This window comes from Hemitrygon akajei, chromosome 6 (genome assembly GCF_048418815.1).
Source record: "Hemitrygon akajei chromosome 6, sHemAka1.3, whole genome shotgun sequence".
NCBI classification, from domain to species: Eukaryota; Metazoa; Chordata; class Chondrichthyes; order Myliobatiformes; family Dasyatidae; genus Hemitrygon; species Hemitrygon akajei.
In genome coordinates this window covers 185,308,286-185,321,713 of record NC_133129.1, presented here as the reverse complement: position 1 = coordinate 185,321,713, position 13,428 = coordinate 185,308,286, and the positions used below count along the sequence as shown (strand labels likewise).

At 44.9% G+C, this 13,428-nt stretch overlaps 2 protein-coding genes across 2 annotated transcripts in view; one reads left to right on the top strand and one right to left on the bottom strand.

Annotated features, from left to right (window-relative positions):
* The window catches only part of LOC140729866 (uncharacterized), a 112,530-nt gene extending 109,631 nt beyond the window's left edge, over positions 1-2,899 (bottom strand). Inside the window, exon 1 of the mRNA XM_073050075.1 lies at positions 2,771-2,899. Within this exon, the coding sequence (XP_072906176.1) occupies positions 2,771-2,832 (62 nt within the window). The 5' untranslated portion in view covers positions 2,833-2,899. The remainder of the gene's footprint in view (positions 1-2,770) is intronic.
* Positions 2,900-3,171: 272 nt separating this feature from the next.
* Positions 3,172-13,428, top strand: part of ctr9 (CTR9 homolog, Paf1/RNA polymerase II complex component) — a 104,949-nt gene continuing 94,692 nt past the window's right edge. Inside the window, exons 1-3 of the mRNA XM_073049955.1 lie at positions 3,172-3,301; positions 4,027-4,125; positions 5,395-5,634. Coding sequence (XP_072906056.1) covers positions 3,254-3,301; positions 4,027-4,125; positions 5,395-5,634 — 387 coding nt within the window. The 5' untranslated portion in view covers positions 3,172-3,253. The remainder of the gene's footprint in view (positions 3,302-4,026; positions 4,126-5,394; positions 5,635-13,428) is intronic.

The following is a 13,428-nucleotide window of genomic DNA, read 5'->3' as shown; positions in this document are numbered from 1 at the left end:
GGATTGCTAGTCCAATGCCTTAACCACTTGGCCACGCACCACACTTCATCTCGACAGTAGAGGCGGCCATGGATAGACATATCAGAATGGGAATGGGACGTGGAATTAAAATGTGTGGCCACTGGGAGATCCTGCTTCCTCTGGTGGACAGAGCGTAGGTGTTCAGCGAAACGGTCTCCCAGTCTGTGTCGGGTCTCACCAATATATAGGCCACACCGGGAGCACTGGACACAGTATACCACACCAGCCAACTCACAGGTGAAGTGTCGCCTCACCTGGAAGGACTGTCTGGGGCCCTGAATGGTGGTGAGGGAGGAAGTGTAAGGATATGTCAATCCATGGTCTCCTCTACTGTTGAGATGACGCCACACTCAGGTTGAAGGAACAACACCTTATATTCCGTCTGGGTAGCCTCCAACCTGATGGCATGAGCATTGATTTCTCTAACTTCCGTTAATGCCCTTCTTACCCTATCCCTAATTTTTAATTTTTAATTTTTTTCTCTCTTTCCCTCTCACAATATCTTCTTGCCTGTTCTCCATCTTCCTCTGGTGCTCACCTCCCCCTTTCTTTCTTCCAAGGCCTTCCATCCTATGATACTCCCCCTTCTCTAGCCTTTATCCCTTTTGCCAATCAACTTTCCAGCTCTTAGGTTCATCCCTCCCCCACCTCTCTTCTATCATTTCAAGTCTCCCTCTCACCTTCCCACTTTCAAATCTCTTACTCTCTCTTTTTTCCGTTAGTCCTGACGAAAGGTGTCAACTGGAAACGTCGACTGTACTTCTTCCTATAGATGCTGCCTGGCCTCCTGCATTCCACCAGCATCTTGTGTGTGTTTCTTGAAGCTAATTGATTAGGGGGTGATAGTGAATGAAGAATATTAGTCAATGGAGAGCATCCTGATGTGTGCATATTCAATCCAAATGTTCCAAGGGTTGAGTGCAGGGCCAAAGAAATGGCATCTGCTGTTGACTTGTTGCTCAGGTAGACAAATTGGAGTGGATCCAAGTCGCTTCTCAGGTAGGGGATTATATGTTTCATCACCAACGTCTCAAAACTCTTCAGCACAGTTAATGTAAATGCAACTGGACGATAGCCAGATGCTTTCCATGGGTTCACCCTCCTGAAGGATGCTCTCACGTCACCCTCAGAGACTAAAAACACTGAGTCATTGTGGGCTGTGGGAGTTCGTGAAGGTGCCTTCATGTTTTCACAGGCAAAGCAAACATAGAAGGCATTGCGCTCATCTGGGAGTGAAACCTTATTGTCACATATGTCTCTTGGTTTCACTTTGTAGAACCTGATAGTATTCAAGTCCTGCCACTGCTACCGAGCATCTTTCACTGATTCAAGCTTGGTCTGGAATTGCCACTTCTCATGTGAGACAGCTTTCCGGAGATCATACCTCTTGTATCTCATTTGGTTGCCAGACCTGGACACCACTGCTCTGGCCCTCCGCAGACTGGGGATCTCATGGTTTTTTCAGGACTCCTGGTTCCAGAAGACTCTGAATGATTTTTTGTGGGGACACACTCGTCTACAGCTGTTTTTATAAAGTCTGTGGCATATTCATTCAGATCCTCTGATGAGGCCTTGAACACGGCACAGTCCACCAACTCAAAGCACTCCTCTGCCTGCCACCACCACCTTTTGTTGTCCTCATCTCTGCAGCCTTGCTTTTAGCCTCTGCTTGTATGCAAGTAGGAGGCGGACAACCAAGTGATCGGATTTCCAAACGGTAGGCACTCCTGATCATGAAATATCATGGCTGAGTGTGTTGAGATCCCTTGTGCTGCTGATGACATGATAATGATAATCCTTACCCGATGGTAACAGTGAGAAAAGGGCATGTCCTGGGTGCTGGAGGTCTTTAATAATGGACACTGCCTTTCTGAGACTCCGCTCCTTGAAGATGTCCTGGGTACAAGATGGAACCGACTAAATTTACAACCCTCTGCAGCTTCTTCCAGTCCTGCGCAGTAATCCCTCCAAACCACAGTGATGCAGCCTGTCAGAATGCTCTCCATGGAACATTTATAGAAGTTTTTGAGTGTATTTGTTGACATACCAAACCTCTTCAAACTCCTAATGAAGTATAGTCACTGTCTTGCTTTCTTTATGACTGCATCAATGTGTTGGGACCAGGTTACATCCTCAGAGATCTTGACACCGAGAAACTTGAAGCTGCTCACTCTCTCCACTTCTGATCCCTCAATGAGGATTGGTATGTTTTTCTTTGTCTTACCCTTCCTGAAGTCCACAATCAGCTCTTTCGTCTTACTGATGTTGAGTGCTAGGTTGTTGCTGTGACACCACTCCACTAATTGGCATATCTCGCTCACATACGCCCTCTCATCACCACCTGAGAATCTACCAAAAATGGTTGTATCATCAGCAAATTTATAGATGGCATTTGAGCTATGCCTAACCACACAGTCACGTGTATATAGAGAGTAGAGCAGTGGGCTAAGCACACACCCCTGAGGTGCGCCAGTGTTGATCATCAGTGAAGAAGATATGCTATCACCAATCCACACCTGTGATCTTCAGGTTAGGAAGTCAAGGATCCAATTGCAGAGGGATGTACAGAGGCCCTGTTCCTGTAACTCCTCAATCAGGACTGTCGGAATGATGGTATTAAATGCTGAGCTATCTACATGCCTATGATCTTGCAAAAATACTTATTTGCTGCATTGCACTTTCTCTGTAGCTACTCTCTTCCTTTGGGTGTCTGCCCTCTGTGCCTCTCCCATATGGTTTCACCACTCACCCCCGTTCCCCTCTCCTATTGGATGGACTCTCCCGTTGGCTGTACTGCTCTCCCCTGCCCATTGGCTATTCAGCCTTTCTTCCACTTCCATTTTCTGTCCAATCGCTCTCCTGTTCCACTGGCTATCGGCCGCTCTTTCCTTCCCCTCCCATTGGCTGTCCAGCTCCTGGCCCTACCTTCCATTGGCAGTCTTCCATTGCCTGTACAAGCCCTCTCACCCGCCCATTGACTGCCAGTTCCATTGGCTGTCCAGCCCTCTCACCTTTCTATTGGCTGTGAAGCTGTAATCCCCTTCCCATTGGCCTGCACTACTCCTCCTCCCATTGGTTGTCTTGCCCTCTCCCCACCCATAGGCTGTCCAGCACCGCCCCTTATAAATTTTCATCCCTCTCAGGCGCACGTTCGAGCCGTGCCCCGGAAGTGTTGCGAGGAGGCGGGGCGGCGGGGGTCAGTGGCCGAGCGGGAGCGGCGCGAGGCCTCGGGATGTTGTCGCGCGGATCCATCGAGATCCCGCTGAGGGACACGGATGAGGTGCGGGGAGCGGAGACGCGATCGGGATGGGGGGAGGACACGGACCGGGGTCCCGATGGGGCGGGTGGGGGTCACGGACCGGGGTCTCGATGGGGCGGGTGGGGGGGGGATACGGACCGGGGTCCCGATGGGGCGGTTGGGGGATACGGACCGGCGTCACGATGGGGCGGTTGGGGGACACGGACCGGCGTCCCGATGGGGCGGTTGGGGGTCACGGACCGGGGTCCCAGTGGAGCAGGAAGGGGTTACGGACCGGGGTCTCAATGGTGTGGGGGAGCCGAAGGGTGAGGATCGGAAATGGGTGGCGGTGGTGACTGGGACTGGGGAGCGAGGAGGTGTGTAGCGGCTGGGGACGAGAGGGAGAAGTGTCCCAGATGGAACCAGTGTTGAGATGGCGATTGGGTCGATACCGGGTCCCTCCAGCCCTTGTGGGATCTGACTGCGACTCAGGTGACACTGTTGTAGCTCCGTCCTTTTCCTTCCTATTGACACCCCTATCTCCTTCCCCACTTGTTCACTCTTCTCACCTTGTCCCATTCCCTATTGCCCTCTTGTGCACTCATTATCCCCTCACTCCAAATACTCAACACTCATTCTCTTCCCTGTTTGCTGTCTCTCTCACTTTATCCTCTCAATTGAGTCTGCTGAAGTGATTGAGGTTCTGCTCTATAGGGCAGCCAAATGAAATCCCTTGTATCTAACCTGTGTTTTCTTGTGATGTGTAGGTCATCGAACTTGATTTTGATCAGTTACCGGAGGGAGATGAAGTCATCAGTATCCTCAAACAGGAGCACACCCAGCTTCACATATGGATGGCCTTGGCGGTACGTAGTCTACTCTTTCTTGCCGAAATAGGAAACAGTATCAATGTGCACCAGTGATTGGAAAGAATAAATGTATGGTGGTGTAAGATGACCGGATGCAGGCAGCCCCCAGTTTACAGCAGGGTTTTGGTCCTGACAGTTGTTCATGAGTGCAAAATCAAAGAGTATGTGGTTACGATGGAAGAGCAAACCGGTGCGGGATCGGTAGTCACCAGTCTCACTGACTCAGTGATTGAGCGAGTAATTTTGTTTCGTCTTCCCAGGTCTGCTTGGCTCCACCAAGTCCCTGGTTAGCCATATGACACAAGAGCAGAATTAGGCCATTCATCCCATCTAGTCTACTCCGCCATTCCATCACGATTGATTTATTATCCCTCTCAACCCATTCATCTGCCTTCTCGCCATAACCTATGACACCTGGACTAATCAAGAACCCGTCAACCATCTCATCCCTGTTCTAAATGAATGTCTCTCTCTTATATAGCTGTGCCCTCTTGCCCCAGATTTCCCCCACTATAGGAAATATCCACTTTAGGCCTTGGTTTCAATGAGATCCCCCTCATTTTTCTAAACTTCAGCGAGTACAGTTGTGGCTTGATGTGTGGACAGGTGGTAAGGAGAGAAGGTTTGTGAAAATCCCCCGTCACAACCCTTCAGCCCTGTAGCAGCTGTCAGATCAATCCAGCTAGTCTACCAATTAGTCAATCTTGTACAGGCTGATCATAACCTGGGGTAGACCTGTGGATATTGATAGATCAATGACACATTGCTGATGAAATTTAATGCAAAGAAGTGTGCAGTGATCACCTCGAAGTGAAAACAAATGAAATGGGATCCACTAAATGGCACAAATTCAATTCCTCTTCCCCTCACTCTGTTTATCACCTCCCTCTGATGCCCCTCTTCTTTCCCTTTCTCCCGTGGTTCACACTCCTCTCATATCAGGTTGCTTCTTCTACTGCCCTTTGCCTTTTCCAACTTGTACCTCCCAGCTTCTTACTTCATCCTCTCTCTTCTCCCTCCCCACCACCACCTTACTCTGGCCTCTTCCTTGTTTTCGGTCCTGATGAAGAGTCTTGGCCTGATATTGATTTTTTTTTTTATTCCTTTCCATAAATGCTGCCTGACTTTCTGGGGTCCTCCAACATTTTGTGTGTATTGCTCTGGATTTCCAGCATCTATAAGATCTCTTGTGTGTACAATTTTCCCAGCTGTTTCTCTGTTTTTAGTTCTTTTACCCAAATTTTACACTTTTTTTTTACCTTAAAGCTGGAGTACTTCAAGCAAGGGAAGACAGAAGATTTTGTCAAGCTGCTGGAGGCTGCTCGTATCGATGGAAACCTGGATTACCGCGACCATGAGAAGGACCAGATGACCTGTCTTGATACACTCGCTGCCTACTATGTACAGCAAGCTCGGAAAGAAAAGAACAAAGATGCAAAAAAAGAGCTCATCACGCAGGCCACCCTGCTATACACTATGGCCGACAAAATCATCATGTATGACCAGGTATGATCCCAGTAAACATGACTGTTGTGGTTTACACCAAGATGTAGTGTGGTGTTGGGCAGTAGAGTGAAACGAATGTAGTGCCATGCAGAATACTACGTGAAGCGGTCCAGTGTCAAGTTCAAGTCTACTGTTGCAGGCATGCTACTTAGATATCAATGGCCTGAAAATTAACTTTTCTGCAGTAGCACAGTATGTTAACAAGACAAGGACAAACATGAGTTAACATTAACTGAAATCAACATGGATAAGATTCAAGATTATTAATGTGTGAAAATTAAATAAAAAACAGCTGTTGATGCTGGAAATCTGAAACAAGGTTCAAAACACTCAACAGGTCAGTCAGCATCTGTAGAGAGATAAACCATTCAAGATTGTGTAATGTCATTCCTTGTACACAAGTGTAAAGCAGAACAAAATAATTGTTTCTCCAGAGTCAATGCAGCACAAAAAAATATCACCATTAGATAAAGAACACAATCATTATAAAAAACACAAGAAGCATACATACATAAGATAGCTTATATATTTATACACATAGACTGTATGTCTATAAAGTGACACAGGGCACAGGAGTATCCGTGCATAAGGTGACTGACCACTGAGTCAGAGTCACCTTAATGAGGTGATTAGACCGAGCTTACACGATAAATGTAAGGACACTAATGCAAGATTGAGAGGGGGAAAAAAGAAATTAGATTAGATAGCCTTATCTGTCACATGTACATCAAAACATATAGTGTTTGTGTCAAAGAGCAGCACAGTCTGAGGATGTGCTGGGGGAAGCCCGCGAGTGTCACTATGTTTCTCATGCCAGTGTGGCTCACAGCTCACTAACCCTAACCCTTGTGTCTTTGGGATGTGGGAGAAAACCAGAGCACCTGGAAGAAATCCATGTGGTTACGGGGAGAACGTTGAAACTCCTTACAGAGAGCGGTAGGAATTGAACTTCAGTTACCAGCTCTGTAAAGTCTTGCGCTAACTGTTCCACTATTGTAGCCGCCCCATGGTAGTGTACTGTGAGATAGAACTAAGTTGTAGGGTTGGCTCAAGAATCTGATGGCAGTGGAGTAGAAGCTGTTGTTGAACCCTAAAGAATGAGTCTTTAGATGGCAGAATCCAGGTGGGTGCATGACCAAAATGGTGGACACCTTTGGTGATGGATGTCACCTTTCTGTGACAACATCTTTTGAAGTTGTCCTTGAAAGTGAGGGAGAACTGTACCCACGATAGAACTAGCTGAATAGTGAAGTGAGGCAAGGGACAGTTGTGCACGAGATGTGAGGTACAGTATTGTGCTGTAATGCAGTGAGATGAGGCACATAGAGCATAATAATAGTTTGGCACAGACTAGATGGGCTGAAGGGCTTGTTTCTGTGCTGTAGTGTTCTGTTAGTCTATATATAATTGATAAGTTTGCAAAAATAGGAGTAAAGATTTTCCCTGAATTGAAACCAAGGTGTAGTAGCCCTTTAGTGTAGTTTGATACGACTCATCGGAGGATCATTCACACCACTGCAGATCACCTCAGTCAGTCCCTCACCACAAAGACAAATCCAAGTTCCAAAGCTACAAAGCTTATCCACTTTGGGAGTAAGAACAGGAAGGCAGATTATTATCTGAACGGAATAGAGTTGGGTAAGGGAGTAATACAAAGAGATCTCGGAGTCCTTGTTCATCAGTCACTGAAGGTGAATGAGCAAGTGCAGCAGGCAGTGAAGAAGGCTAATGGAATGTTGGCCTTTATTACAAAGGGAATTGAGTACAAGAGCAAGGAAATCCTCTTGCATTTGTACAGAGCCCTGGTGAGACCACACCTGGAGTATTGTGTACAGTTTTGGTCTCCAGGGTTAAGGAAGGACATCCTGGCTGTAGAGGAAGTGCAGCGTAGATTAACGAGGTTAATTCCTGGGATGTCTGGACTGTCTTACGCAGAGAGGTTAGAGAGACTGGGCTTGTACACACTGGAATTAAGGAGATTGAGAGAGGATCTGATTGAAACATATAAGATTATTAAGGGATTGGACAAGATAGAGGCAGGAAATATGTTCCAGATGCTGGGAGAGTCCAGTACCAGAGGGCATGGTTTGAGAATAAGGGGTAGGTCATTTAGGACAGAGTTAAGGAAAAACTTCTCCCAGAGAGTTGTGGGGGTCTGGAATACACTGCCTCGGAAGGTAGTGGAGGCCAATTCTCTGGATGCTTTCAAGAAGGAGCTAGATAGGTATCTTATGGATAGGGGAATCAAGGGATATGGGGACAAGGCAGGAACCGGGTATTGATAGGAATTGATCAGCCGTGATCTCAAAATGGCAGTGCAGGCTCGAAGGGCCGAATGGTCTACTTCTGCACCTATTGTCTATTGTCTATAAGACATCTTGGCAGTTCTTACACAGATGTGTTGCCCAAGAAATGTGAACTGAGTAAGCCTCTAGTGGGAAGAGCTTTGTTAACCACTTTACACTGGCGATATCAGACCATAAGACATGGGAGCAGAATTAGGCCATTCAGCCCATTGAGTCTGCTCTGTCATTCCAGCTGATTTATTATGCCTGTCACTCTCATTCTCCTGCCTTCTCCCCATAACCTTTGACATCCTGACTAATCAAGGACCTGTCAACATCTGCTTTAAATATACTCAATGACTTGGCCTTGCTTATTATTGGAGCTCCATTTTATTTAGTGATACAGTTGGAATAGGCCCTTCGATATCTAAGCTGCCCCAGCAACCCCCAACAAACCCAATTAACTCTAGCTTAATCATGAGACAATTTACAATAACCAATTAACCTACCCAGTACGTATTTAGAATGTGGGAGAACCAGAGCACCCAGCCAGAAAAAGCCCACATATTCTACAGGGAGAATGTACAGAGGTTCCTTTCAGAAGATGTTGAAATTGAACTCTGAACTCTGCATTGCCCTGAGCTATAATAGCGTCGCACGAACTGCTGTGCTATTGTGGCACCTTAGAGACTTGGTCCCAAAATATTCCTTCCAGGAAGATGTTGTTTACATTTGAATTTAGAGTTAGGTGTGGGCACAGAGGAAATGGGAAACTTATTTGCATCAACATCACAGGCACAGAGCATCCAATAAGCAACATACAAACCCCATTTCCAGAAAAGTTGAGATATTTTCCAAAATGCAATAAAACAAAAATCTGTGATATGTTAATTCACATGAACCTTTATTTAACTGAAAAGATTTTCAATAGTTTTACTGACCAACTTAATTGTATTTTGTAAATATACACAAATTTAGAATTTGATGGCTGCAACACACTTAACAAAAGTTGGGATAGAGTTAAAATAAGATTGAAAAGTGCACAGAATATGGAAGACTCCACATTAAGCAGGCTAATTGGTAGCAGGTGAGGTATCATGACCGGGTATAAAAGTAGCGTCCATCAAAGGCTCAGTCTTTGCAAGCAAGGATGGGTCGTGGCTCATCCCTTTGTGCCAAAATTCGTGAAAGAATTGTTATTCAGTTCAAAAGGAACATTTCTCAACGGAAGATTGCAGAGAGTTTAGGTCTTTCAACATCTACAGTACATAATATTATGAAAACATTCAGAGAATTTAGGGACATCTCAGTGCGAAAAGGGCAAGGTCGGAAACCACTTAATGCGCATGATCTTCGAGCCCTCAGGTGGCACTCCCTAAGAAACCATCATACTACTGTGACGATTATAGCCACCTGGGCTCGGGAGTACTTCGGAAAACCATTGTTACTTAATACAGTCCGTCGCTGCATCCAGAAATGCAACTTGAAACTGTATTACGCAAGGAGGAAGCCATACATCAACTCTATGCAGAAACGCCAGCGAGTTCTCTGGGCCCGAGCTCATCTCAGATGGACCGAAAGACTGTGGAACCATGTGCTGTGGTCAGATGAGTCCACATTTCAGCTAGTTAGTTTTCGGAAAAAACAGGCATCGAGTTCTCCATGCCAAAGATGAAAACGATCATCCTGATTGTTATTAGCGAAAGGTGCAAAAGCCAGCATCTGTGATGGTATGGGGGTGCATCAGTGCCCACGGCATGGGTGAGTTGCATGTATGTGAAGGTACCATTGACTCCGAGGCATATATTAGGATTTTAGAGAGACATATGTTGCCATCAAGGCGATGTCTTTTCCCGGGACATCCATGCTTATTTCAGCAGGACAATGCCAGACCACATTCTGCACGGGCTACAACAGCGTGGCTTTGTAGACGCAGAGTGCGTGTGCTTGACTGACCTGCTGCCAGTCCAGATCTATCTCCTATTGAAAATGTATGGTGCATCATGAAGAGGAGAATCAGACAGCGGAGACCACGGACTGTTGAGCAGCTGAAGTCTTATATCAAGCAAGAATGGACAAAATTTCCAATTGCAAATCTACAATTAGTATCCTCAGTTCCAAAACGATTAAAAAGTGTTATTAAAAAGAAAGGTGATGTAACACAATGGTAAACATGCCTCTGTCCCAACTTCTGTTGTGTGTGTTGCAGCTATCAAATTCTAAATTTGTGTATATTTACAAAATACAATTAAGTTGGTCAGTAAAACCATTGAAAATCTTTTCTTTGTACTTTTGTCAGTTAAATAAAGGTTCATGTGAATTAACATATCACAGATTTTTGTTTTTATTGCATTTTGGAAAATATCCCAACTTTTCTGGAAATGGGGTTTGTAAATTAACCATTAATTACAAAAAAGAAAGTCTTTCTCGTGGTCATGGTATTTCTAAACTGTAATGGTTAGGAGTTTGCCAATAGGTTCAAGAAGCAATTGGTTGAAGAGTACTTGTTCTTGAACCTTGTCAAGGCTGCACCTTCAGTAGATAGTACCAGTGGTGGGAAGGGATGTGTCCATGATGTATTGGGTTCAATTCACCACTCTCTGTAGCTTCGTGAATTCTTGCACATTTTATTGACATACCAGACCATGATGCAACCAGTCAGGATTCTTTCAGTGGTACATCTGTAGAAATTTGTAGAATTCTAATGGCATCACTTTACGCAGCGATGAGAAAGATTTCCACTGATTATTTTGAAAGTTAGATCATAACACATGGCCCAATCGTGGCTGATTTATTATCCCCTCAACCACGTAATCCTGCATTTTCCTCATAACCTTTGATACCCTGACTAATCAAGGACCTGTCAGGCTCTGTTTTAAATGTACTCAATGACTTGAGTTGCCTAGCCATCTGTGGCAATAAGTTCCACAGATTCACCACCATCTGGCTAAAGAAATTTGTCCTCATCTGTGTTCTAAGTGATGTTTCTGTATTCTGAGGTTGTGCTCTGTTCCTAGACTCGCCCACCACAGGAAAATTCCTCTCCACATCCACTCTGTCTGGGTCTTTCAATATTCAACAGGCTTCAATGAGATTTCCCCTCATTCTTCTAACCTCTAGCACTTACAAGCCCAGAGACATCAAAAGTTCTCATACATTAAACCGTTTAATTCCCTGAATCATTCTTGTGAACCTCCTCTGGACCGTTTGCAATTGCGGCACATCTTTTCTGAGAAAAATGGCCCAAAACTCCATACAATACTCCATGAGGTCTGACCATTGTCTTATAAAGCCTCAGCATCACATCCTTGTTCTTACATTCTAGTCCTCTCGAAATAAATGCTAACATTGCACTTATCTTCCTTACCACTGACTCAACCTGCAAGTTAACCTTTAATTCAATTCTAATTCATCATTCTTCAACATTAAGAAATCAGTTGATAGTATGGACACATTAAAGTTTCACTTGTGAGTGAAAAATCAATAGGTTTCACATGAATGAGTCTTAAACCAATTTTGGGAGAAACTTAATGTAATAAGAATGCAGAAGCAAGGTGTCGTTGAGGTGAGTAGCAGAGAGAGGTTTAAGGGAGAGCTCTTTATAAATGGCGTTTACAGTTAAGCAACAATACATCAGCTTACAGAACACTCAGCCATCACTTTATTAGGTACACCTGCACGCCAGCACGTTCAGCCAGTCATGTGGCAGCAACTCAGTATAGGGGTTCAGTTGTTGTTCAGAACAAACATCAGAATGGGAAAGAAGAAGTGACTGGCCATGCAATGATTGTTGGTGCCAAACAGGGTAGTTTGAGAATCTCAAAGGCCACTGATCTGGGGTTTTCATGCACAGCAGTCTCTAGAGTTTACAGAGAATGGTGCAAAAAATCAAAAACCATCCAGTGAGTGGCAGTTCTGAGGATGAAAGCACCTCGTTAATGAGAGAGGTCAGAGGAGAATGGCCAGACTGGCTCAATCTGACATGAAGGCAACAGTCGCTCAAGTAACCACACGTTACAACAGTGGTGTGTAGAAGAGCATCTCTGAACACACAACCCGTTGGAACGTTGAAGTGGATGGGCTACGGCAGCAGAAGGTCACAAACATATACTTAATGAGCATATTTTTAATAATCACATGCCGTACATAAATAACAAAGTATACTTTCCCTCATGAACGGACCCAACCTATATTATTACATTAGAATTCTCACTTACCTATAAATATCACATTCGGAATAACAGTGATGAAGTTCCTGCATAGGTAGCTGCCGCAGAATGTCTAACCAGCATAACGTGGACTGGTCTTCAAAGGACTCAGGTTAATCACACTTACCATGATGTACAGTCCAGAATTTCACTCTGAGACCCTAAGACATGGGAGCAGAATTAGGCTGTTCAGCCCATCGAACCTGCTCCAACATTCCATTATGGCTGATTTATTATCCTTCTGAGCCCCATTCTCCTGCTTTCTCCCTAAAACCTTTGATGTCCTGGCTAATCAAGAACACATCAAACTCGGCTTTAAGTAGACCCAATGACTTGCCCTGCACACTTGTCTGTGGCAATGATTCCACAGGTTCACTACCCTATGGCTAAAGAAATCCCTCCTCATCTCTGCTGTAAATGGACATCCCTCAATTCTGAGGCTGTGCCCTCTGGTCCCAGACTCCCCCACATAGGAAACATCCTCTTAATGTCCATTCTGTGTAGGCCTTTCAACATTCGATGGGTTTCAATGAAATCTCCCCCCCCCCCCCCCCATACCCTTCTTCTGAATTCCAGTGAGTACAGGCCGAGAGCCATGAAATGCTTCTCGTAGGTTAACCCTTTCATTCCTGGAATCATCTTGTGAAATTTCTGTAGACCCCATAAAATCCTGACGTCATTCTTAATCATGCAGTGAAACATTGTTTGCACAGACCATTGTACCCACTCCACTCTTGATTGTCAAACCAAGTGACATAAGACACCTGATGACACTAGTGACAACACAGTAAGAGGGAATGAAAATTACTTCTTGAGATAATTGGTTCTGAGCAGGAGGAGACTGAAGTCATTTAAGTCATTTCAGCCTTCTCATTTGCACTTGTGTTATCAAGTGCCTGGAAAGGACTGAATCAAAAATCAAACCTAATAGCAACAAGAGAAGGGACAACCAGTGGGTTAAGTGTTGCAAGATCTCTGTATGATCATGTTCAAGTTTGAAGTTTATTGTCATCTGACTGAACACACATGTACAACCAAATGAAACAACATTCCTCCGGACCATGGTGCACCCACAAAGCATATATCACACACAGCGCGTAAAAGAAAATATTACCATAAATAAAGTTAATAACATATAATTCAAAATGCATGTACTCTTCTGTACAGGTAAACAGTAAGCAGTACAGTAAACAGCTCGCTCTCCTAGTGACGAGACTTCGGTGGTGGCAGGGTATTCATTAGTCTCACAGCCTGAGGGAAGAAGCTGTTACCCAGTCTGGCAGTCCGAGTCCTGATGCTCC